The 26,963-nt window shown below is 39.3% G+C and overlaps 1 protein-coding gene across 1 annotated transcript in view; it reads right to left on the reverse strand.

The window, feature by feature from the left end:
• The window catches only part of ENTHD1 (ENTH domain containing 1), an 84,482-nt gene that overhangs the window by 37,480 nt on the left and 20,039 nt on the right, over positions 1 to 26,963 (reverse strand). Inside the window, exons 3-4 of the mRNA XM_010833738.1 lie at positions 16,009 to 16,124; positions 3,834 to 3,957 (exon numbers count right to left, since the gene is read on the reverse strand). Of these exons, the coding sequence (XP_010832040.1) occupies positions 3,834 to 3,957; positions 16,009 to 16,124 (240 nt within the window). The remainder of the gene's footprint in view (positions 1 to 3,833; positions 3,958 to 16,008; positions 16,125 to 26,963) is intronic.

Consider the following 26,963-nt stretch of genomic DNA (forward strand, 5'->3'; position numbering starts at 1 on the left):
AAGTTATGACCAACCTAGACAGCATATTCAAATGCAGAGACATTACTTTGCCAACAAAGGTCCGTCTAGTCAAGGGTATGGTTTTTCCAGTAGTCATGTATGGATCTGAGAGTTGGACTGTGAAGAAGGCTGAGTGCCAAAGAATTGATGCTTTTGAACTGTGGTGTTGGAGAAGACTCTTGAGAGTCCCTTGGACTGCAAGGAGATCCAACCAGTCCATTCTAAAGGAGATCAGTCCTGGGATTTCTTTGCAAGGAATGATGCTAAAGCTGAAACTCCAGTACTTTGGCCACCTCATGTGAAGAGCTGACTCATTGGAAAAGACTCTGATGCTGGGAGGGATTGGGGGCAGGAGGAGAAGGGGACGACAGAGGATGAGATGGCTGGATGGCATCATTGATTCAATGGACGTGAGTCTGAGTGAACTCCGGGAGTTGGTGATGGACAGGGAGGCCTGGCGTGCTGGGGTCGCAAAGAGTCGGACACGACTGAGCGACTGAACTGAACTGAACTCACTGATGCCCCTGCAATCCCACTCCTGGGGATATACCTGGAGAAAAACATGGTCTGAAAGGATACACGCACCCCCGTGTTCACTGCAACACTGTTTACAACAGCCAAAACAAGGAAGGGAGATTTTAGTTCTATCTACATGGTTTGAATTTTAAAAATCAGAATATATTCACTTATTATTTAGGTAATGTAAAAATAAATAAATCTTATTAAATAAATAATTATGATACAAAACTATAAATTCTATTTTGGGGGTATGGGCAAGTCCTGTGGGAACACAATGAAAGGAGAAACTAGTGTGTGGAAAGATTTTATAGCAATAGTGACATTTGAGCTGTGCCTTGCTGGTTTTTGTTTTTTTTTTTAATTTATTTATTTTTTAATTGCAAGATAAATGCTTTACAGAAATGTGTTGGTTTCTGCCAAACGAGCTGGGCCTTGCTGTTTGAATAGGATTTTGTTAAGCATTCATTATTTGGTGAAGAATTGTGGCAGACTGTATATTCCAAAGACAACTGTGCTAATACACTTCCCACTCCATATGCTTTTTTTTCAATATGACATTGACACTTGTCCATTGAGAGGTAGGCATCTTCGTACCCTCCCCTTGAACTTTGGAAAGACTTCTCGATTGCCTTGATAAACTGAATGGGGTGGGGGAAATATCCTGGCGTGGCTTTTGAAATTATTCCGCTCTGCTTGGTCGTTGCCTTCACAGGATGTTGAGCCTTGGAACCCAGCCACCGTGCTACAGGGATGCCCAAACTAGCCCACGGGGAGAGACCACATAAGGAGACGCATGTGGAGAGAAACTGAGGCCCAGTGGACACAGCAAGCATCAGTTACCCGACAAGTGAGTGGATGAGCCATCAGATGATTCCTGTCCCCAGCCTCTGTGTTCTCGAGCTGAGGCCCAGACATACGTCATGGAGCAGAGACCAGTCGCCCCCACTGTGCCCTGTCCTAATTCCCGACCCAGAGAATCCGTGAGCAGAATAAATGGCTATTTTATGCCACAAAAGTTTTAGAGCAATGTGTTACGCAGCTGAAGTAACTGGAACAAAGACATTCTAAGGAGAGAGTAATAGAATGTCACAAAGTATTGTGAATACTGGCAGTATTGGTGATGAGGCTGTAAAGGTTGGCCCGAACCAGACTATGAAAAGTCTTACAAGACAGTAAAAAAAAAAAAAAATTAGACTTACTGGCAGTAGAGAACTGTTAAAAGGTTTTAAGCTGGAAAAAAATGAAATGCTAAGATCTGCATTTGCAAGCTATCTCTGAGATCAGTGTGAAGGGAAGACTGGAGAAAAGACCAAAACAGAAATTCAATAAAGATTTTAAAAATGGTTCACATAAAAAAAAAAAAATCTTTAAAAAAAATCGGAAAAGCTCCTCCAATTAAGATGAGTCCTAAACAAGTAAAAGGGTAGAATCATCTCTCAAGCGATATGCTTTGTGACTTTTTTCCTCTTAAGGGTTGCTTCTGATGCTCATTTATACTCAATTTCTTGTTTAAAATGCTGGCAGAGAGAAGCATGTCACACAAAAACCTGCACAGGAGTATTTACAGCAGCTTTAGCTAAAATTGCCAAAACTTGGACATAACCAAGATGTTCTTCAGTAGGTGAATGGATAAATTCCCTCATATATCTTACTCAGCACTAATAAAAAAAAATGCACTATTAAGCCATGAAAAGACATGGAGGAACCTTAAATGCACATTACTAACTGAAAGAAGCCATCTGAAAAGGTTACATACTACATGATTCTAACTTCATGAATTTCTGGAAAAAGGCAAAACTCTGAAGATATTTAAAATGTCAGTGATTTTCAGGGGTTACAGAGGAGGGAGGAAAGAACAGACAGAGCATAGAGGATTTTTAGGGGAGAGATGCAGTCTGTAGGATACTGTAATGGTGGATACGTGTTGTATACGTGTGTCAAAACCCATAGAATGTGCACCACCAAGAGTGAACACCAACAAAAAGTATGGTCTTTGGATGATTAAAAAGAAAAGTGTTAATGTAGGTTCACTGTTTGCAGCAAATGCAGCACTCTGGTGTGGGATGCTGAGAGTGCAGAATGTGGCGCTTGTTTGGGGAAGAGGGGTATATGGGGAAGTCTTGGTACCTTCCCTCAATTTTGCTGTGAACCTAAAACTGTTCTTAGAAAAGTCTATTAAAAATATTAGGGGATGGAAATGTTAGGGGATATTAAAACACAAAAACATTTTCCTTACGTTTTCTTTCAAATTTCTGGATCTGGACCAATTTACATAAAGTGTATTCTAAGAATAAAAGCAAGCTGTCTAAAAAATTGTTACCACTTATAACCAATTATTTATGTGAATAACGCCAACCTTATACTACAAATATCACCATAACCCACAATTTCTTGTTTCTGGGTTGATTAAAATATCCTCACCAGTCTCAGAACTGGCTTTATAAGAAAACTATATACAAGTGAACTTTTACAGTAAAACTATACTAATAAACTTCAGTTTTAATATTTTGGATATTGGGACTCTATATAATGGGAAACTAAGGTGCATGGTCCAAAGATGAGGGAGAAGATGAAACTCGGAATATAAGGAGCCAACTCTGTGAAAAGGATGCCTGGATGAAAATAAAAGCAAAGATATATGAGCGGATAAAAACTACTCGGAACGTTTTGTTCATCTTCACAGACCTTTTATCCTTTTTTCCTGAGAAAATCAAGGGAAGAATGTATTGGAAACTGAGTTCATGGAGAACAGACAGGCTGGAGTGGCTGGACAGTGGATCAATCAGATCTTGAGTAGCAGTAGAGCCTGGCTGGAATTCGATAGTGTAATTTACTGGAGGCCAGTAGTGCACTGTGCCATTCTCTAGTGTTAATTACTCAAGAGATCATTAACCAATCTGTGGGACACCATGCTTCACACTTTCTCACATTTTCATCTAATGCTTGCTTCTGAAAAATATAAGCTCTTCATCAAAGAGAAGATTAATACAAACAAGAAAAGGAGCTAAAATGAACTTTATGCTTTAAAGACAAAAAATTTACAAATATAAAAGATTTAACATTTGTAGTTAATAATTTTTGAAATGAAACAATGAAAATGAATAAAGGAAAACAGACAAAAACATTGAAACAAATAGTAAAACAAGATTCTTGGACCCTGTGTGGACTGAATTTATCCATGTTAATCTTTTCCCACAGGACCAAAGTTAAAGCCACTGTTGCTATATTTCACAAAATAAAATCTGACGAAAAACAATATCTGTCCAGTGTTTCTTATTCACGTTTCTGAGTACAATTTTTATTCTTTAATTTACCTGTATCCCAGAGATTATAAACATCTGTTTGCCCTTCTGACAACCGCGCTGTTGATGAGACAATGGAAGTAGGAATTATCGGCAAAACTGGCTTTGGATCATCCTCACAAAATAACATCAGGTCCTTATGGAAAGCAAAAGAGAACACGAAAGTAGAAAAAAATTAATCCCATTGCTCCAATTTGCTACAGCAAATGGACAATTTACGTAGACACAATGTGTCTGTATGTGCTAACATTATCATACATTTGGATTGAAAATTAGCACAGAAGTTATCTACACTTGGGTGTCCACTGAGTGTTGAGTGGTTTTCTACCCTTTAAAACTCCTCTCCCTGCAGCAATGTGGCTGGACCAAGAGAATATTATGCTTAGTGAAATGTCAGACAGAGAAAGACAAATATTGTTCGACATCACTTACATGTGGAATATTAAAATAATGCAAATAAATGTATATGCAAAACAGACTCTCATAAATAAAAAACAACTAATGGTTACCAAGAGAAGAGGCAAGGCGGAGGGGCATACTACGAGCATGGGATTAAGAGATGCCAACCACCATGGATAAAACAGACAAGCAACAAGGATATATTGTGATAGCACAGGAGATGACAGCCATTGTCTTGTAATAACTTTTAATGGAGTATATCTGTAAAAATACTGGATTACTACGCTGTACTCCAAAATTAACAAAATATTTTAAATCAACTATACTCCAATTAATATAAATAAATAAGTAAAAACGCAATCTGTACCTTCTAAGTATGAAAAAGTCGCTCTTTGCTACCTAGTGCAGATAAGCAATGATTTCTCTGAGGGCATGGACTTTCCCTGCCACTTCTTGAGCATCCTTAGAACTTACTATCTCAGAGGCAGACTCTGTTTTATTGGTAGTAACAGAGTTACCTGTGTGTGTCTTTTATCCATGTTTAAAATTTTAAACTTTTTATCACGGAGTAAAAGAAAGCAGACAATAATCCGGTCAAGTAGGTTAAACAAGAATCAACTCAACCAGTCTTGTTTCATTTGTATCTTTACCACTTCCCATCTATTTTATTTTGAAGCAAATCTTAGATATATCACTTATTTCAATATGTATCTCAAATGATAAGAACTCTAACAATAATAATTGTGTTTACACCTATAAAAGATAATGCTGTGAAAGTGCTGCACTCAATATGCCAGCAAATTTGGAAAATTCAGCAGTGACCACAGGACTGGAAAAGGTTAGTTTTCATTCCAATCTCTAAGAAAGGCAACAGCAAAGACTGCTCAAGCTACTGTACAATTGCATTCATTTCACATGCTAGTAAAGTAATGCTCAAAATTTTCCAAGCCAGGCTTCAACAGTATGTGAACCGTGAATTTTCAGGTGTTCAAGCTGGATTTATAAAAGGCAGAGGAACCAGAGATCAAATTGCAAACAGCCATTGGATCACTGAAAAAGCGAGAGAGTTCCAGAAAAACATCTATTTCTGCTTTATTGACTATGCCAAAGCCTTTGACTGTGTGGATCACAACAAACTGTGGAAAATTCTGAAAGAGATGGGAATACCAGACCACCTGACCTGCCTCTTGAGAAATCTGTATGCAGATCAGGAAGCAACAGTTAGAACTGGACATGGAACAACAGACTGGTTCCAAATCGGGAAAGGAGTACATCAAGGCTGTATATTATCACCCTGCTTATTTCACTTATATGCAGAGTGTATCATGAGGAACGCTGGGCTGGAAGAAGCACAAGCTGGAATCAAGACTGCAGGGAGAAATATCAATAACCTCAGATTTGCAGATGACACCATCCTTATGGCATAAACCAAAGAACTAAAGAGGCTCTTGATGAAAGTGAAAGAGGAGAGTGAAAAAGTTGGCTTAAAACTCAACATTCAGAAAACTAAGATCATGGCATCTGGTCCCATCACTTCAAGGTAAATAGATGGGGAAACAGTAGAAACAGTGAGAGACTTTATTTTTCTGGGCTCCAAAATCACTGCAGATGGTGACTGCAGCCATGAAATTAAAAAGATGCTTGCTCCTTGGAATAAAAGCTATGAGCAACCTAGACAGCATATTAAAAAGCAGAAACATTACTTTGGCAACAAAGGTCCGTCTAGTCAAAGCTATGGTTTTCCAGTAGTCATGTATGGATCTGAGAATTGGACTATAAAGAAAGCTGAGTACACAGGAATTGATGCTTTTGAACTGTGGTGTTGGAGAAGACTCTTGAGAGTCCCTTGGACTGCAAGGAGATACAACCAGTCCATCCTAATGGAGATCAGTCCTGAATATTCATTAGAAGGACTGATGCTGAAGCTGAAATTCCAATACTTTGACCACCACCTGATGTGAAGAACTGACTCATTTGAAAAGAGCTGGGAAAGATTGAAGGCGGGAGGAGAAGGGCATGACAAAGGATGAGATGGTTGGATGGCATCACTGACTCAATGGACATGAGTTTGAGTAAACTCTGGGAGTTGGTTATGGACAGGGAGGCCTGATGTGTTGCAGTCCATGGGGTTGCAAAGAGTTGAACATGACTGAGCGACTGAACTGAACTGATGAACATCACAATAACTCAATGTCATCAATAATGATAAACTGTTCAGACTTTCAATTTAACATAACTGTCATAAATAGGTTTTTCTACAGCTTGTCTGGAGAAGGATCCAAACAAAGTCTTCACAGTGGGATTGGATGACTTGTCTTTCTTCCCCCATGAATAGGGGGAAATGGTTTTTTCAGTAATTACTGAGGCATAATTAACAAACAGTAAAATGCAAAACCGTAAGTATAAAGCTCAATTAACTTTTAATATTCTGTGTATACTTAAGTAATCACATTTCCTTCACTCCAGAAAGTTCTCTCAAGCTCCTTTCCAGTTGATACCATCCTCTCATCACCAGTAAAGAGTATTATACTTTATACCACCATCAATGTTTGCCTGTTCTTGGACTTCATATAAATGTAGCCATACATTATGTATTCTTTTGTATCTGATTCCCACTGCTTAACATAGTATTTGTGAGATTCATCCATGTTTTGGGTGTATTGGTACTTTTTTCTGTAAAAAGTATTACACTGTATGAAAATATCACAATTTGTTTATCTGCTCTCCTGCACATGGACATTTTGGTTGTTTCCACATTTCAGCTATTATGAATAAAGCTCTATGGACATTCTTGCATGAATCTTTTTGTGGACAACTGTATTTGTTACTCCTGGATATCTACACGGGAGGAGAATGGCTCGGTCATAGAATAGATTTATTTTTAACATCTTTAGAAACTGTCAAACCATTTTCCAGGTGATTTGCAACTTTTTATAATTCATCAGTATTCTGAAATCATTGTATATTCACATTCAGTTGTAAGAAATAACACAGAGAGATCTTGTGTGTCCTTTACACAGTTTCCCCTATAAGTAACATTGTGCGAAATTATAGAACAAAATCATATTCAGGATACTGACATTGTTATGGTCAAAATACACAAGATTTCCATCACCATAAGTCTCCTTCCTGATGCTTTTTTTTATTACCATGCCCTGCTCCCAACAACTACTAGTGTGTTCATTTCTGTAATTCTGACATTTGAAGAATGTTATATAAATGGAATCATACAGGATGTAACCTTTGGAGATTGGTTTTTTTCACCTGGCATAATTCCCAGAGAGTCATCCAAGTTGTTGCATGCATCAATAACTTGTTCCTTTTTATTGCCAAGCAGTAAAGGCAAAGTGGTTGTCTGAGGAGGCTTTACAAATAGCTGAGGAAGAGAAGCGAAAGGCAAGACAAAAAGGGAAAGATACACCCAACTGAATGCAGAGTTCCAGAGAATAGCACAGAGAGATTAGAAGCCTTTCTTCAATGAACAATGCAAAGAAATAGAAGAAAACAATAGAATGGGAAAGACTACAGATCTCTTTAAGACATTTGGAAATGTCAAGGGAACATGTCATGCAAGAATGGGCACAATAAAGGACAGAAATGGCAAGGATCTAACAGAAGCAAAAGAGATTAAGAAGATGTGGCAAGAATACACAGAAGAATTATACAAAAAAGGTCTTAATGACCCGGATAACCACAATGGTGTGGTCACTTCCCTAGAGCCAGACATACCGGAGTGTGAAGTCAAGTGGGCCTTAGGAAGGATCAAAGCTAGTGGAGTGATGGAATTCCAGCTGAGCTATTTCAAATCCTAAAAGATAGTGCTGTTAAAGTTTTCCAATCAATATGTTAGCAAATTCGGAGAACTCAGCAGTGGCCACAGGACTGGAAAAGGTCAGTTTTCACTTCAATCCCAAAGAAAGGCAATGCTAAAGAATGTTCAAACTACCGTACAATTGTGTTCATTTTGCATGCTAGCATGGCTATGCTCGAAATCCTTTGAGCTAGGCTTCAGCAGAACTTCCAAATGTACAACGTGGGTTTCCAAGAGGAAAGGAACCAGTGATCAAATTGCCAACATTCACTGGATCATAGAGAAAGCAAGGTAATTCAAAAAACATCTACTTCTACTTCATTGATTACGCTAAAGCCTATGACTATGTGGATCACAACAAACTGGAAATTTTTTGAGATGGGAATACCAGACCACCATACTTGTCTCCTCAGAAACTTGTATGCAGGTCAAGGAAGCAACAGTTAGAACTGGACATGGAACAACTGATTAGTTTAAAATTGGGAAAGGAGTAGGTCAAGGCTGTATATCATCACCCTGCTTATTATTTTCTAATGTAGAGTTCAGTAGATAAATCATGTCTAATTCTTTGTGACCCTATGGACTGCAGCATGCCAGGATCCCCTGTCCTTCACTCTCTCCCCCAGTTTGCTCAACTTCATGTCCATGGAGTTGGCAATGCCATCTAACCATCTCATCTTCTGTCACTCCCTTCTCTTCTTGTCCTCAGTCTTTTCCAGCATCAGGGTCTTTTTCAATGAGTCAGATGTTCATATCAAGTGGCCAAAGTATTGGAGCTTCAACTTCAGCATCAGTCCTTCCAATCAATATTCAGGGTTGATTTCCTTTAGGACTGACTGGTTTGATCTCCCTGCAGTCCAAAGGACTCTCAACAATCTTCAGGTTATATCATGCAAAATGCCAGGCTGGATGAATCATAACAACAGACTGGTTCCAAATAAGAAAAGGAGTACATCAAGGCTGTATATTGCCACCCTGCTTATTTAACTTCTATGCATAGTACATCATGAGAAACGCTGGACTGGAAGAAACACAGGCTGGAATCAAGATTGCTGGGAGAAATATCAATAACCTCAGATATGCAGATAATATCACTCCAATGGCAGAAAGTGAAGAGGAACAAAAGACACTCCTGATGAGGATGAAAGAGGACAGTGAAAAAGCTGGCTTGAAATTCAACATTAAAGAACAAAAATTATGGCATCTAGTTCCATCACCTCATGGCAAATAGAAGGGGAAAAAGTGGAAGCAGTGACAGATTTTATTTTCTTGGGATTCAAAATCACTGTAGATGGTGACTGCAGCCATGAAATTAAAAGACACTGGCTCCTTGGAAGGAAAGTTATGACAAACCCAGACACAGTACTAAAAAGCAGAGACATCACTTAGCCAACAAAGGTCTGCATAGTCAAAGCTACGGTTTTTCCAGTAGTCAAGTATGGTGGGGTGGGGGTGGGTGGTGGATAATGTGTTTTTATTTCTAAAAGGCAAAAAAAAAGCCATAAATAAAATAAAAAATCAAATGAATGACAAAGGACTAATCTACAGAATACATTAATATAAGCAGCTCATACAGCTCAACATCAGGAAAACAAACAGCCCAGTGAAAAAAGGGCCAAAGACCTAAACCGACGTTTCTCCGAAGAAGACATACAGATGGCCAATAAACACATGAAAAGATGCTCAACATCACTCATTTAGATAAAAGTAAATCAAAACTACAATGAGGTATCACCTCACACCAGTCAGAGGGGCCATTATCAAAAAATCTACAAACAATAAATGCTGGAGCGGGTGTGGAGAAAAGGGGACCTCTTGCTCTGTTGGTGGGAATGTAAATTGATAAAGCCTCTATGGAGAACATTATGGAGATTCCTTAAAAAACTAGAAATAAAACTACCATATGACCCAGCAGTTCCACTACTGGGCATATACCCTGAGGAAACAAGAATTGAAAAAGACACTTATATCCCAATGTTCATCACAGCACTATTTACAATAGCTAGAACATGGTAGCAGCCTAGGTTTCCATTGACAGATAAATGGATAAAGAAGTTGTACATATATACAATGGAATATTACTCAGCCATAAGAAAGAATGCATTTGAGTCAGTTCTAATGAGGTGGATAAACCTAGAGCCTATTATACAAAGTGAAATAGGACAGAAAGAAAAAAACAAATATTGTATATTAACGCATGTATATGGAATTCAGAAAAGTGGTGCTGATGAATCTCCATGCAGGGCAGCGGTGGAAATGCAGACATAGTGAGCAAAGTTGTGAACACAATGAGAAGAAGAGGATGGGATGAATTGGGAGAGCAGCACTGAAACATATATATTCAGTTCAGTTCAGTCGCTCAGTCGTGTCTGACTCTTGGCGACCCCATGAATTCCAGCACATCAGGCTTCCCTGTCTATCACCAACTCCTAGAGTTTACTCAAACTCATGTCCCCTTCTCCTCCTGCCCTCAATCTTTCCCAGCATCAGGGTCTTTTCCAATGAGTCAGCTCTTTGCATCAGGTGGCCAAAGTATTGGAGTTTCAGCTTCAGCATCAGTCCTTCCAATGAATACTCAGGACTGATTTCCTTTAGGATGGACTGGTTGGATCACCTTGCAGTCCAAGGGACTCTCAAGAGTCTTCTCCAACACCACAGTTCAAAAGCATCAATTCTTCAGTGCTCAGCTTTCTTTATGGCCCATATTTTACCACATGTAAAATAGAGAGCTAGTGGGAATTTGCTGTATGATGCAGGGAGCTCAAATCCGGTACTCTGTGACAATGTAGAGGGCTAGGATGGGGTGGGAGGTGGGAGGTGGGAGGGAGGTTCAAGAGGTAGGGGCCATGTATACCTATGGCTGGTTCATGTTGATGTATGGCAGAAACCAACACAACACTGTAAAGCAATTATCCTCCAATTAAAAATAAATAAATTTTAAAAAATCAAGTGAAAATTAAAAATGATTAAAGGACCAGATAATGGGTTAAATATTTAACAGACAAATAGCTCTAGTAACTCATAAAGAAAAAGATAGAAACCAAGTGGAAAAATGGGCAAAAGACATGAATTAATAAATAAATAAAAAGAAACACAAAGCCCAATAAACACGTGGTAAGTTGTTCAAACTTACAATTAAGATAAAAGAAATTTAAACAAGATTTTTCTACCTCTTAGATTGACAAAGATGTAGAAATTTGATAATAGTATAGACAAAGATGAGGGGATACACTTTTGGTGGATATAAAGTGGTGCAACTTTTGGGAGGACAATTTGGCAGTACTTTTCAAAACTAAAAATAAATATAACCTTTCAGCAATTCCACTTTTGGGACAGCATCATAAAAATGCATGTACAAGGTTGTTATTGCAACACTGCTTTTAATAGACAAAAACATTAAAAAAATCCCAAAATGATTACCAACAGGGATGGGTTAAATAAATTAAGATTAATTTATACATCAAGAATACAACATAAGATAAATAAGTTCTTACCCTTTTATATTGTTTAAACTTTTCTCAGTATTTTCTAATTTAAAAAGAATAAAAATATAAAAATGGAAACAAATGACTTTTAAGCACAAGGCAAAGATGCAAAAGAGAGGTAAAAGGAAGATGAATTAACATAATTAGAATAAGTATAATGTTCATTTCTCTAACAGCTTTGATATGTTCAAATTTTTGCAAATATCATAAATGATATATGTTAATAGACTCAAGAATAAAAATTGTTTACTCTTCACTTAATAAATAATAAACAGAGGCAGTAAGAAATAAACATTTTTCTTCTGTCACTAGCGATTTAGTAACTCAGAACTACACTGAAGGCTTTGGTCAGCTTTAATTTTGTGTGAACCAATTTATAGCATCCCTAACTGTTGCTATGGAAACAACTGAGAGCCAAAAAAATCATAACCTCATTGTTGGATCTTCTCAAGTAGGAAAAGAGGAAGGTCTTTTGAGCTGATGAAAAGCTACAAATAGCCTTACTAATTAGCAAATTTAATAATAAAAATTCTGGACAGTATGCAAAGACAGAACTCATCCATGTCTAAGTGTCATAAATTTAAAGGCTTTCTCTAGTTTTGAATATATCAGAGGCAAGTACTATTCGGTTTTGAAAGTCCTATTCTGTTCAGAATTTTACTTACTGCTTTTAGATCATTTTTGCATTTGTAGAAAGAGAATAGTTAAAGAAGTTGCTATTAAAAGTTTTTAAAAGATTTTTTAAGTACCCCTCATTCTGCCAAAGCAATTAACAATATCATTTCTTTCTCATTCTGTATTAAGAACATGAGAATTTTAATGTAGATGCAGGACATTTGGCAACAACAATTAGATTTACTATTCATCTTGGTAGGTTTTGTCTTCTGCTACAAGAGAAGATTACTGAAGAGGACATGTTGGATTGCATCAAGTATTCTTGACAGTAATAACAGCAATGTTTGTCAATGGGATGACGGAAGAGTGTTCTGACATAGTCATGCTTTGAAAAAGGAAAATCTAGCTTTAAGCTTCGAGAGATGGGCACCATTTTCTGCTCATGGATATAAGATGTGAAATGATGTAAATCAATTACAGTGGATTCCTCTAAAGAAAAAACAATAATGATGAGAATTTAAAGACTGATATTAAAAAAAAACCCAAAAAACCCAGTAGGTGACATTTTATGTCTTTGTGAGACTCCATAGCATATAAGATTATTCAAGTCTATTCTCTCCCTTAAAAGCCAGCAGCAGCAAATAAACTGATGGCAAATTTTAAAATCATTTTGACTTAACCTCATAACTTTGAAAATAACCTACAGATTTTCAATCTGTGGGCTACTTTGCAATTAAGATACAGTGGAATTTTAATCCTATGCACTTTTCTGAGCTACTAGAAAATCAGGTAAATCCGATATCTAGTGGCTAGGGGGAAAAGGCTGGGAACAGAAGACTAGGAAATAGTTCCAACCCCCTCATAAGACCTCCGGCAAAACCCGGAATGAAGCACTCAGAGCAGGAGGCCGAACAAGCCTCTATCACAGGAAAAGAGGGGAAGGGCACTAACACTGACTGTCTCCTCATTCATGCACTTCATTTTTCATTAACACAAAGTGGGCAACTGAGGATTCAATAACGGACCAGAAAAGTCTCCAAAGCTCTAGAAACGGACCTTTCTTTCTAGGAGGAGAAATACATAAAACAGAAAAACGAACGAATGAGACAATTTCATAGGGCCTTGACTGGAACAGATTTCCAGTCAAAATGGTTCTACTTGCTCATACTGCAGGGATATGTGTTCTCCAAACACAGAGCAACGGAAGAGAAAAGAGAAAAGTGTGAGAATTAAAGGCATCATCATGCTAAAGGACAAGATGAACATCTTCACAGATGAGAGCATGAATGCAAACACATGACAGGGAGGAGGTTGCAGCTGTGGATCTTTGAGTGAAAAAAAAAAAGAGAGAGAGAGAAAGAGAGAAAAAACCAGAGGGTCAGTTCCAGAGGGGTAAATACAGATTTAAAATGATCATCGAGGACAGGAGTGCTGAACATGGGCTGACTGCTTAAAATGATGCCTGGGCATTGGGCTCCCCTACTTACAAAGGAACCTGAAATAATTAACCTGGCATCAGTCATGGCCTTGGACTCTGGCTTCTCAAAGTATTACACAAGTGGGTTCGAGAGGACACAGACTAAACTTCACCAGCAACTGAGCCACAGTATCCCTTGGTCTGGAGACTGGATCTGGAGTATCTCTGACATGAGCGAAAGAAAGGGGCTGTCCTCTGAAGGGAGTGCCTCCAGTGAGTGCAGAAACCCTGAGCAGGTGAGAAGAATCCGTGGGACTGAGCAGGCAGGCTTGAGAAGACACTTCTTCACCCTTCCTCTTCCAATCCCTTGGGGCAGGTGGTTTACCACTGAAGGAGTGCCTCCCTCTAAAGCTGCTTCTTGGGGTGCTAAGGATACAGACCTAATCCAAGGCACTGATCCTCAGAATGAGCAATGATTAACTCTGGTATTCTTGGACAGAGAGGGGAGGGGAAGGACGTGTTCTCCACCCCGCAGTCCACTTCTCCCCCATCTCACTTAAGCTGACAGAGCTGACACGGACTAAGGTCTGACCTCTAGCAGTCCTAGACAAAGCAGCCATAATCTCGAGGGGTTAACAGTCATTTGAGGACCAAAACGATTTTAAAAAAACACTGAATTACAGGTTTTGTCAAAGTATAGATATTAGAAAAGATGGACCAAGGACTTAAAGTTAGTATACAAACTAAAATAAATAAAGGGATAAGCAATATGTAACAGGAATAAACACAATAAAAGAATGAAATAGAAACATTAAATATCAAATGTTAAAAACAGAACGTGGAAACAGAGAACACAGTCAGGATAAACAGTGGAATGGATTCGCCGAGAACAAATATCAAACTGGAAGATCAGACTGAGAAACTCTACATGAAGAAAAAAGAAACCATTAAATTGAGTCTATAAAGAAAACTGAAGAGATATGAAGGTAGAAATAGAATTACTAATATTCAGATAAGAAGAGCTCAAGAAAGAGAGAAAAATAAAAATAAACAGTAGGAAATATGTGAACCAGAGATAACTGTCTCAGAATTCAATAGAGGTGAGAGATTGTCCATTGGAGAGTCTCGCAGGGTGAGAAAGAAGAGAAATAAGGAAAATCTACACTTAAACACTTAGAGTAAAATTTCAGTCTTTTCAACAATGGTGTTGAAACAATTGGATATCAGTAGAGAAAAATGTATTTTTTTTTATCTCAACTATACTTCACACCTTACACAAAAATTAAACCAAAATAGATCAGAGATATAAATGTAAAACATGAAACTATAAAGCTTTTAGAAGAAAACAGAGGATAAAACCTACATGATCTTGGGATAGACAAAGAGCTCTAAGATACAACACCAAAAGCATGATCCATAAAGTAAAAAATTGATAACCTGGACTTCACTAAAATTTAAAACTGTTGCTGGAAAGCTGGGTGAAGTGTACCTGGGCCTCTGTACTATTTCTGCAACATCCTAAAGTCTATAATTATTTCACAATAAAAAATGTTTACATGAATAGAGGAAGATGGACTGTTTGATAAATTCAATATTATTTATCCATGAGTGCATGCTCTGTCGCTTAGTCATGTCTGACTCTGCAGCTCCATGAACTGTAGCCTGCCAACCTCCTCTGTCCATGGGATTTTCCAGGCAAGAATACTGAAGTGGGTTGCCATTTCCTTCTCCAGAGGATCTTCCCAATCCAGGGATCAAACCTGTGTCTCCTGCATTGGCAGGCGGATTCTTTACAAGACAGCCACCTGGGAAGCCCTTGCTTACCCACAGGGGGTGCAAATAAAATAAAATAAGACCCCTATCTTAACACTACATAGTAAAATTCTAGACTGCATAAAGTGCTTCCCTTGTGGCTCAGCTGGTAAAGAATCCGCCTGCCAGGCAGGAGACCTGGGTTCGATCTTTGGGTTGGGAAGATCCCCTGGGGAAGGGAAAGGCTACTCACTCCAGTATTCTGGTCTAGAGAATTCCATGCACTATGTAGTCCATGGGAGTCACAATGAGTCAGACACAACTGAGCAACTTTCACTTTCATTTAGAAGAAAAAATAAGAGACTTTTCTTATATTAGGATAAAAAATTTTTTTCTTAAGATTTTTTAAGACACAAAGTATAAAGGAAAACTTTGTTAATAAAATTTTGAATAACAGAAGGTATCAAAAGCAAAGTTAAAGGAAGATAGTTTCTCTTCCCTGAAGCTCGAAAAAGAAAGAAAACAAAATTTCCCTTCAGGGCTCCAGAAAGAAATGCAGTCCTATAAACACCTGGATTCTAGCCCAGTGATCCCTGGGTCAGACTTCTAACCTACAGGACTGTCAAATGCCACTTTTGTGTTGACTTAAGGCACTAGGCTTCTGGGAACTTGTTAGAGCAGCAATAGGAAACCACGGTGACGACTCACCTCTGTCGATTTCCAAGCATTAATCTTGATGGGTGTTTCCTGGGACAAGACAGTTCCACTGGGCACCTCCATGTCTTGACACTGCTCTTGTTTCTGTCCTGCCTTGGAAGTGTTTTCTGTCAACAACATAAAGCTAAGATTTTACTTTGACAAAAAAGTAGTCATGTTTTCACAATGGCTCACAATTTTTCAGTTAATCACTTCTGACGATCCATTTTGTCTACAAAACATTATGCGCCAGTGGTAACCAATGAGTATTAATCATTTAATATATCCCTTTATCATAACTGACAAGTTTGGACAGATTTTAAAAATACAACTTCAATTCTAGCCCTTTCTCCCATCAATGATTCTATTTTACAGTTTTATTATTTGAATCATTTAAAAAATAAGGTATAATATAGAAAACAGAGTTTGAAAATGTGAAAATTACTCAAATGAAATTCTAGCAAAGCAGGAGGAACATCTATAATTATTTTAATACTTAAAAGAACTTTATTACTACGGTGTGAATTTCATGTGTTCTAGGCAAAAGTAATCAGAAATATACAGGTTTTTTAAGAAACTTTAAACAAATTTTTTATTTGAAAAATTTAAAGAAAAAGAACATGCCAATGAAGATAAGCTATTTTTGTTTATATCTATTTGCTGAATTTAATGATTTTTGTAGTCAGTATCACTTTGCTTCCTATGTTAAGTACTATGTAAATGAAAGTATTAGAATCAACTATATCCCAGCATGTTATTGGGCACCACAAAAAGTCTAAGAATCTATCTTCAAAGTAGTATACACACTTCAGGGGGTATTTAAAGACTTCCCAAGGGTTAGGTGGGCATCAGTTCAGTTCAGTTCAGTCGCTCAGTCGTGTCCGACTCTTTGCGACCCCAGCACGCCAGGCCTCCCTGTCCATCACCAACTCCCGGAGTTCACCCAGACTCACGTCCATTGAATCAGTGATGCCATCCAGCCATCTCATCCTCTGTCGTCCCCTTCTCCTCCTGCCCCCAATCCCTCCCAGCATGACAGCCTTTTCCAATGAGTCAGCTCTTCACATGAGGTGGCCGAAGTACTGGAGTTTCAGCTTCAGCATCATTCCTTCCAAAGAAATCCCAGGGCTGATCTCCTTCAGAATGGACTGGTTGGATCTCCTTGCAGTCCAAGGGACTCTCAAGAGTCTTCTCCAACACCACAGTTCAAAACCATCAATTCTTCGGCGCTCAGACTTCTTCACAGTCCAACTCTCACATCCATACATGACCACAGGAAAAACCATAGCCTTGACTAGATGGGCCTTTGTTGGCAAAGTAATGTCTCTGCTTTTGAATATGCTCTCTAGGTTGGTCATAACTTTCCTTCCAAGGAGTAAGTGTTTTTTAATTTCATGGCTGCAGTCACCATCTGCAGTGATTTTGGAGCCCAGAAAAATAAAGTCTGACACTGTTTCCACTGTTTCCTCATCTATTTCCCATGAAGTGATGGGACCGGATGCCATGACCTTCGTTTTCTGAATGCTGAGCTTTAAGCCAACTTTTTCATTCTCCACTTTCACTTTCATCAAGAGGCTTTTTAGTTCCTCTTCACTTAGACAGCTATAAAGGATGTAACTTTCAGATCCGCAAGTTTTGTATATATTCTTACCAAAAACTGACCTGCCTGAGAATTCAGCTATGTAGAAGCATCTGGCTAGTTCTTTTCCTCCTCCTTTCATAATCAATTTTCTCCCACTTTACAAAGAAAGACATTTTCTTCACCCACCTAATTATGGAGCATCTTCCCTTCAGCTACAAGAATAAGAATCTCCGAGGCACCAAACAATAGTAAAAAAAGACTGGTGTAGGGAAGCTTCTTTTCTTCAAGGCATGAAAAACCCAAAGCACAGCTTCAAAGTTTGTCCCGTCTTACACGTATTTCTTTCTCTCAGAAAGCATGGCATAAGTCACGGGCCTTTGGGGCCACACCAGGATGTGTGGTACTCAGATGTATCACAGTATGGAGAAGCAGGACAGTGTCCTCTTGCTTCCCACCCCCTGGTACTGTCAAAGAATGCGTCATTCCTGGGGAAGAGTCTCAGAAGAGAAGAGCAAAGAAATCATCGGGCATAGAAGCACCTCATTCCACCAGTGCAACACACTCAGGGCAAGCCTTTGTGGTGGTGGTGGTGTCGTCACTAAGCCGTGTCTGACTCATATGACCCCATGGACTGGAGCCTGCCAGGCTCTTCTGTCCATAGGATTCTCCAGGCAAGAATACTGGGGTGGCTTCCCATTTCCTTCTCCAGAGGATCTTCCCGACCCAGGGATCAAACCTGGATCTCCTGCATTGCAGTCAGAATCTTTACCGATTGAGCTATGAGGGAAGCCCTAAGGGGAGTTCCACCAATGCAACACACTTGGGCAAGGCTTTGTGCCTTAGCTTTGAGAGTGTTAATACAACCAGAGTGATGGCTGTTTCCATGTGTATTTAAATAAAGTAAAATGTTTTCCTGAAAGGAAGTTTAAATCTGATTTGACTGGTTGTTTTGACAATGAGGACCAGCTTTGTAAACTATGTAAATATGATAAATATTTTCCAGTAATTGAATGAAACAAACCTGCAGTTCTGAAGATTTGATGAAAATTCATTTAAAGCATATGACACACACAAAGAATCATTTCTCAGAAACATTTGTGTTGACAGGTACATTGCAATTAGTGTTTTTATTTTTCCCACACATTCTGAGTATATTGGGTTAACTTAATGTGTAACCAGTATAATTGATAGTCATTTGATACATTTTAGCGAAAGTTTTTTGGTATTATTCCCAGAAATTGAGAACATAAATTGCTCCCAGTGACTGTTTAACAAGTCTTTTCCTAAGTAGGCTGTTTCCAATCCTTTGCTTTCAACAATGAAGAAAGACCTAATCACGTTAACAGTTGACAAGTGATGGAAAACATTTTTATAATAAATCACTGTATAATTCTGGGCATATTACTTGGAAAGAAATCATAGAATTGATTGACACTGCTATAATAAAACACCTTCTATTCCCACCGACAATTTTATGTGAACAAGTCTTCTCAGCATTTACATCTATAAAAATGTAAAACAGAAACAGAATTTTCATTGAACCTTGTTTATTTCAAGCAATAAGTAATATTCACATGTGGTAAATGAACAGTTTCATGTAGTTCATAAAAAACATGTCCTTCCAATAAAATTTTATTCTTTATGTTTAATAAGTATTTATAAAAATGTATAATACATTTATGTGGTTGTGATTGTGTACTAAAAATAATTACAATGATAAGTCAATCTAAAGGGACTATTTTTCCACTTAAAGCCTCTGGTTGCAGACAATTTAGAAAAATAATCACAATTTATATACATATTTCACGTAGAGAAGGCTTTCAAGCATAAGCATACTTTCTGTTAGGAAAAATTCTGTGAGATGTGAAATAGAAATATGACTTCAAGGAGAAAAGAGAATGATACAAAATTTCTAACAAAGAAGACCATGCATTTTTTAAAATGAACGATTACAGATATGAATCACAATAGTATCTATATTCCTTTGCTGCTGCTAAGTCGCTTCAGTCGTGTCCGACTCTGTGTGACCCCATAGACGGCAGCCCACCAGGCTCCCCCGTCCCTGGGATTCTCCAGGCAAGAACACTGGAGTGGGCTGCCATTTCCTTCTCCAATGCATGAAAGTGAAAAGTGAAAGTGAAGTCACTCAGTCCTGTCCGACTCTTAGCGACCCTATGGACTGCAGCCCACCAGGCTCCTCCGTCCATGGGATTTTCCAGGCAAGAGTACTGTAGTGGGGTGCCATTGTCTATATTCCTTTAGATGCTCTTAAAAAACTCATGAAACACTTCTGATTGTTTTCTTGTCTTTAAAGTCAATATTTTGAATTATATCCTTTGCATTTGCTATAGCTAAGACAGAATTTCACATGTCAATTAAAAATATTTAAGGGGGAATATAATTTTTCAAAATCATTTTAAGAGTTATACAAGAAAAATAGCCTGATTTTTGCCTTCAAAATGTTTACAGACTGACTAGTGAGGTAAGTCTAAAATACGGACTTATAGGAAACAATTAGAGGAAAACAATTACAGGCCAAACTTTCTGAAAATAACTTTCATTGGAAAAGACCCTGATGGTGGGAAAGATTGAGGGCAAGAGGAGAAGGGGACAACAGAGGATGAGATGGTTGGATGGCATCACTGACTTGGGGGACATTACTTTGAGCAAACGCAGGGAGATAGTGAAGGACAGGGAAGTCTGGCGTGCTGCAGTGCACGAGGTCACAAAGAGTCAGACACGACTCAGGGACTGAACAACAACAATGAATAGATATTCTAAGGAAAAAATAATCAGTGTGCCCCAGAGTAATCAGAAAGAGCCTCAAACTGGAAGGAAAATTTGAACAAGGCTTTGATGGACAGCTAGGATTCTGATAAATACAGAGGAGAAATGATTCCAAGCAGAAGGAACTCCATAGGCAAAAGGAGCAAGTATGGTATAAGCCAAAGATGCTGAAGAACACAAATTTTGCATTTATGGCTCTAACTTTTCATTTTCTTATAACTTTATCCAAAAATTAATAATTAAAATGAGCTTATTTTGGACTTAGAGATTCTATAACTAATCCTGGCAAACAGCAGTAATTTGAGGTTTAGATCATCTATGGACTTTCAAGTGATTTAATGAAGATCTATACTATCAGTCTTTGAGCATTCAGCAACTTATTATCCTTGAAATGATATGGACTTAAGTTTTAGACATCCCAGAAGTTGTTGTAGTTCAGTTGCTCAGTTGTGACCAACTCTTTGCAATCCCATGGACTGCAGCATGCCAGGCTTCTCTGTCCTTCACTGTCTCCCAGAGTTTGCTCAAACTCATGTTCACTGAGTCAGTGATGTCATCCAACCATCTCATCCTATGTCACCCCCTTCTCCTCCTGCCCTCAATCTATCCCAGCATCAGGGTCTTTTCCAATGAGTTGGTTCTTTGTATCAGGTGGCCAAAGTATTGGAGCTTTAGCTTCAACATCAGGCCTTCCAGTGAATAGTCAGGGTTGATTTCCTTTGATCTCCTAGCAAGCAGTTCAAGGGACTCTCAAGAGTCTTCTCCATCACTGCAATTTGAAAGCATCAATTCTTTGGTGGCACTCAGCCTTCTTTATGGTCCAGCTCTCACATCTGTACATGACTACTTTAAAAACCATAGCTTTGACTATACAGACTTTGTCGGCAAAGGGATGTCTCTGCTTTTTAACATGCTATCTAGGTTTGTCCTAAGTTTTCTTCCAAGGAGCAAGTGTCTTTTAATTTTGTGGCTGCAGTCACCATCCACAGTGATTTTGGAGCCATAGAAAATAAAATCTGTCACTGTTTCCACTTTTTCCCCATCATTATTTCCCACGAAGTGATGAACGTTCATTTTTGAACGTTGAGTTTTAAGCCAGCTTTTTCACTCTCCTCCTTCACTTTCATCAAGAGGCTCTTTAGCTCCTCTGCAGTTTCTGCCATTAGAGTGATATCATTTGCATATCTGAGGTTGTTGGTATTTTCTCCTGGCAATTTTGATTCCAGCTTGTGTGTCTTCCAGCCCAGTATTTCACATGATGTACTCTGCATATAAGTTAAGTAAGCAGCATGTCAAAATACAGCCTTGACATACTCCTTCCATGTATATTAAATAATCTTATGGGGCAAGAAGGCAGGCAGAATACAGTGAGTCTACAGAAATCCATTTAGATTTTTTTTTTTTAGTATCAGCACAACATTGCCAGTGAAGTGTGTTTAATTAAATTAGGTGATTACACAACATTGCTTTCTGGGTTTTCACAATCAAGTAGAGGGGGAGAACACACAGCACACATTTAGCTCCCTAGTGGAAATGAAGTACCTTGTATATCACAAGCTATTTATCAATTGAGACTGTGAAGTCACAGCCAAGGAGGACCAGTATGTGAATGAGAAACCTCAAAGGAAAAAGTCAAGATGTTGCAGGAAGTGATGCTATTGAGTCATTCAAAGATGAGCGCTTAGATACCGAGGCTGTAGTTACTTGGCAGAAACAATCTAGAGAGAAGCTACAGATCTCATTGAGCCTGTATCACTCAGATAATAACACAAAGCAGAACTGGTGAAGCTTGTGATACTTCTCAGATAAGGTATCAAACTGATGTTCAAACTATCAGACAGTAACAACGCCACTGCGCATTTTGGAGTTGAAATGCTCCATGAGTGCACAAATTGTTCTATGTATTATTTAGCATTAATAGACACTTTGGCTATGTATTAATAGTGTCCTTTTAGGTGTAATTGAAGTAAACTAAGTCACTTACCTAACAAACTTAACTTTAAAAAATATGATTTAATTATTGTTAGCATTTTTGGCTGTGGTGGGTTTTTGTTGCTGCTCACGGGCTTCCTCTAGTTGTGGTGACCAAGGGCTACTCTTTGATGCAGCACTCTGGCTTCTCACTGCGGTGGCTTCTCTTGTTGCGGAGCACAGGCTGTAGGTGTGAAGGCTTCCGTGGCTCCAGTGCGGAGGCTCAGTAGTTGCGGCTGGTGGGCTCTGGAGCACTGGCTCAGTAGTTGTGGCACATGGGCTAAGTTACTCCTTGGCATGTGGGATCTTCCTGGACCAGGGATTGAACCTGTGTCCTCTGCATTGCAAGGCAGATTCTTAACCACTGGACCACCAGGGGAGCCCCCAAAATTAACTTTTAAAAATGAACAAGTGCCTCAATCATAGAAAATGAAGAACTGATAAGGTTTCAAAGCCTCATGGTGATTAAGATTATCACGAGTTTGGAACCTTAACAATTTTAATATCATGGAGCAGACTGATAGAAAAGATGCAAGAATAGTACAAAGAATTCTCATCCAGAGCCGCCAATTGTTAACATTTTGCTTTATAATTCTTTCCTCATTTATGTACATATCATTGTCCTATATCCTAAGTCTCGAGGCAAAGTCACTGCTGTAGGTTGGGTTCCCCAGGAAACAAGACTTTGAGACTCAGATTTGTATGAGGGGGATTCATTAGGAAACACTCTCAGAAACCACATCTAGAGTAGGGAAGGAGGCAGGCCTGGGCCAAGGGAGAAACTGAACTGCAGTGCGCTTGCAACAGAGCTCTTGGCCAATCCTCCTGGGAGCTCTGGGGCTGGAACAGCTCTTCACAGTTGTCCTGCCTTGAAGCAAGGTGGCTGGCCCATATCCACAAGTCATTGAAAGTAGGTTCTTTTAGGGATGGGGCAGAACTTTAGGCAGAAAGGTTTTCTTCAGTTGTAGGGAGTTTGAAGAGAACTCAGCTGAGACCCCTCTTGTGCCAGCTCCCCCAGCAGCTGACGGAATAAGTGCCTTGATTTTGAAGCAGGAATCTGGGAAACACCACAGCATCCACTACAGACACCACCTCTGTGATTTCACTTTACTACTGTATTTACTCAGGACAAATGCTTCAGAGGGACAGTTTCTAGAAGCCACCTACACTGCTTATCACTACATCTTCAAACTTCCCATGTGGAGCAGTGGTAAACTGCTATCTGCCAACGCAGGAGATGCAGGTTCAGTTCCCGGATAGGGAAGATCCACTGGAGTATGAAATGGCAACCCACTCCAGTATTCTTGCCTGGGAAGTATCACGGACAGAGGAGCCTGGCAGGCTACAGTCCAGGGGAGTCACAAAGAGTTGGACACAACTGAGTGGCTGAGCGTGCACATCTTCAAGCCAGAAAGGGTGCATCAAATCCTTCTCAATCTTGGAACCTGTCCGACTTTTTCTTCTAACACCAGCAAGAGCAGGGTGCCCTAACCCCTGCTCTGTTAGGAACAGGCTGCACAGCAGGAGGTGAGTAAGCTAGTGAAGCTTTAGCTGCCACTCCCCGTTGCTCTCCATCACCCACTACTGCCTGAACCATCCCCTCCCCATGGAATTTAGCTGCCACTCCCCGTTGCTCTCCATCACCCACTACTGCCTGAACCATCCCCTCCCCATGGAATTTAGCTGCCACTCCCCGTTGCTCTCCATCACCCACTACTGCCTGAACCATCCCCTCCCCATGGAAAACTGCCTTCCACAGAACTGGTCCCTGGTGCCAAAAAGGTGGGGGATCATTGAGTGAGAGAAAATTCTGCTTATAAGGGGTTCATGTGATTAGATTAAGCCCACCTGAATACTCCCTTTTTTGACATATAATGTAACATAATCATGGGAGTGATAATTCATCATAATTCACAGGTTATCCTTACATTCAAAAGAGGGGGTTCAATAAAGGTAAGGGTCATTGAGGTCTATTCACAGAATTCTGCCTACCACAGTAGTCAAATTTACAAATACTTTAAAAAACAGTATTTAATAGTTTGCTCTTTTCTTGGTTTAAGAAATCCTTCCCTATTCCAATGTGGAAAAGATATTCTGTATTTTCTTCTAAACATTCTGAAGTTTTGCTTTTTCACCTTTAAGTCCTTAATTCCTCCAGGATACATTCTTGTGTGGGCTTCCCTGGTGGCTCAGATGGTAAAGAATCTGCCCGAAATGTGAGAGACCTGGGTTTGATCCCTGGGTTCGGGAAGATCCCGTGAAGAAGGGAATGGAAACCCACTCCAGTATTCTTGCCTGGAGAATCCCATGGACAAAGGAGCCTGGTGGGGTACAGTGCATGGGGTTGCATAGAGTCAGACAGGACTGAGTGACTAACATACACACACCTACACACACACACACATACACACATTCTTGTGCACAATATGAGACAGAGACCTAATTTCACTTTTCCCAGCATGGATAAATGAATATCCTGGTACTGTTAAGCAGTTCATCCTCCCCCCACCATGTGAAACACCACCTCTGTCATACGCTAAGATAACACAGTTGTACAGGCTTGTTTTCAGGGCTCTATCGTTGGCTCCACTGGCCAAGCACCTATCCCTGCATCACTACCACACTGCCATGATCACAGCTCTTTGTTCTTGTGATCTAGAAAGGCAAGCCCTCCATCTTATTCTTCTTCAGGAACATTTTGGATGTGCCTGACCTTTTGCTCCTTTCGGATGAGTTCTGGAATTAGCTGATCAAACTCCATGTTTAAAATCCTTTGGGGACTTTGATTTTAAATGTAGTCAATCAGTGATTCTCAACTTGGGGCAATTTTTGTCCCCAAGAGACATCTGACCACATCTGCAGACATTTCTGGTTCTCACAAAGGGAAGGGGTGTGAGATAATAGCATCTAGTGGGTATAGGCCAGAGATAAGCCTCAGCAACCTACATTGCACAGGGCGGTCCCCACATCAAAGCGTTATCTGGCTTAAAATGTCAATAGTACCAGGCTTTAGAAACCCTCCACTAAATTTGTGCAATTTGGAGACAACTGATACTTACTATTTTTAGACTTTCAATAAAAAATACATATATATATATAATTATATATTAAGTTTTTAGAAGATCCTTGGAGACTTCCCATACCTCTGGTGAGTCCAGAAATGTCTCAGTATATCATTTCTAGTCTTTAATTATTGTGCAATAAATGAGTTTCTTGGAGCTCCTCATAAGTGTTATTACCAGAAGCAGACCTGAAATATCGTCAGTGAAACTTAGCATTAGCACAATTCCATTTTTATAAAAAGTTTCTCTCTAGTTATTCATCTTCATACGTATTTGTATGGATGGATGGTTAGCAAGATGCCTAGAATTTACATTCATCTGGTATCAATTATGGCTATTTCTGAGTGATTGGATTGGAAGTGATTGATGCTTTACAGTGGGTATATTTTTTTTTTTACAAGAATAAGGTGGTTTTTCTGAAACAAAAGAAGAAAAATAATAGGACTAGAAGCAAATATTCTAAGATGTGAATAGTGGTTGGTTTAGGGTGGTAGAGGTATAAGCTGCTGTTTCTTTTTTGTATATTTATTTTTAAATTAAAAAAAAATCACTGCTTAAACATTCATCAGTGTAAATGTCTTAGTAGCAATCACACTTGAACCACACACTCTGCCGCTGAGACTGTGATAAAGCCACCAAATATGGCTCTACATCAACTCTCCATAAATATAAAGTTCACTGTGGGAAAATGCTGGTGGTTTTTCTGTTTTTGATGCATGTACTGTTTGTTTATCTTTGTGGTAGGTCCCCACTGCTCCGCACGGGCCTTCTCTCGTGGCAGCAAGTGGGGGCCACTCCCCAGCCGTGGTGCGTGGGCTTCTCACTGCAGGGACTTCTCTTGCTATGGAGCACGGCCTCTAGGCACACAGGCTTCAGTAACTGTGGTGTACGAGCTCAGGACTTGTGGTTCGCAGGCTCTAGAGCACAGGCTCAGTGGCTGTGGCACACAGGCTTAGTTGCAACACGTGGAATCTTCCCAAACCAGGGATCGAACCTGTGTCCCTTGCATCGGCAGGCAGACTCTATCCACTGTGACAGCAGGGAAGTCCAACATGGGTGTTTCTGCTTATTAAAGTATGACAGCTGCTTTGAATTCTAACTTTTGGTTCAACAGGAATCGTGCAATTTTTAGGGAAATATTTCCATGATGTGAAATGTTATTACATTTAACACAGGCCAGAGCAATCCTTCTCTGATACAGGTAAAGTTCCACTGCAAAGAATAGTACCGCTAAAGAGCTCTTTATAGAAGACCTGATGATCCACAGAGGTAATGCTTTGCTGGTCTAGCTGTAAGCAATGTCTCCGGTGATAGTTTTTATAATTATTACCTCTGAGGAAAGGCCCTAACTCTGATGCTTACAGCTCAGAAAAGCTGAGTTATCACTGTGCTTTATACAGCTTTCTGTCTTGCCATCAAGCAGCACTTATCCTTCAGCTCATTTCTTCCTTCAAACAACAAAATCATCTAAATAAAAAATACCCAAGCTATCCACCCGAATTAAAACATGAGGAAAACATCCAGGAATAGGAAAAAAGGAGTAGAAGCAGCGATGTGTGTATAAC

The sequence above is a fragment of the Bison bison genome, unplaced genomic scaffold (genome assembly GCF_000754665.1).
Source record: "Bison bison bison isolate TAMUID 2011002044 unplaced genomic scaffold, Bison_UMD1.0 scf7180017863885, whole genome shotgun sequence".
In the NCBI taxonomy this organism is placed as follows: Eukaryota; Metazoa; Chordata; class Mammalia; order Artiodactyla; family Bovidae; genus Bison; species Bison bison.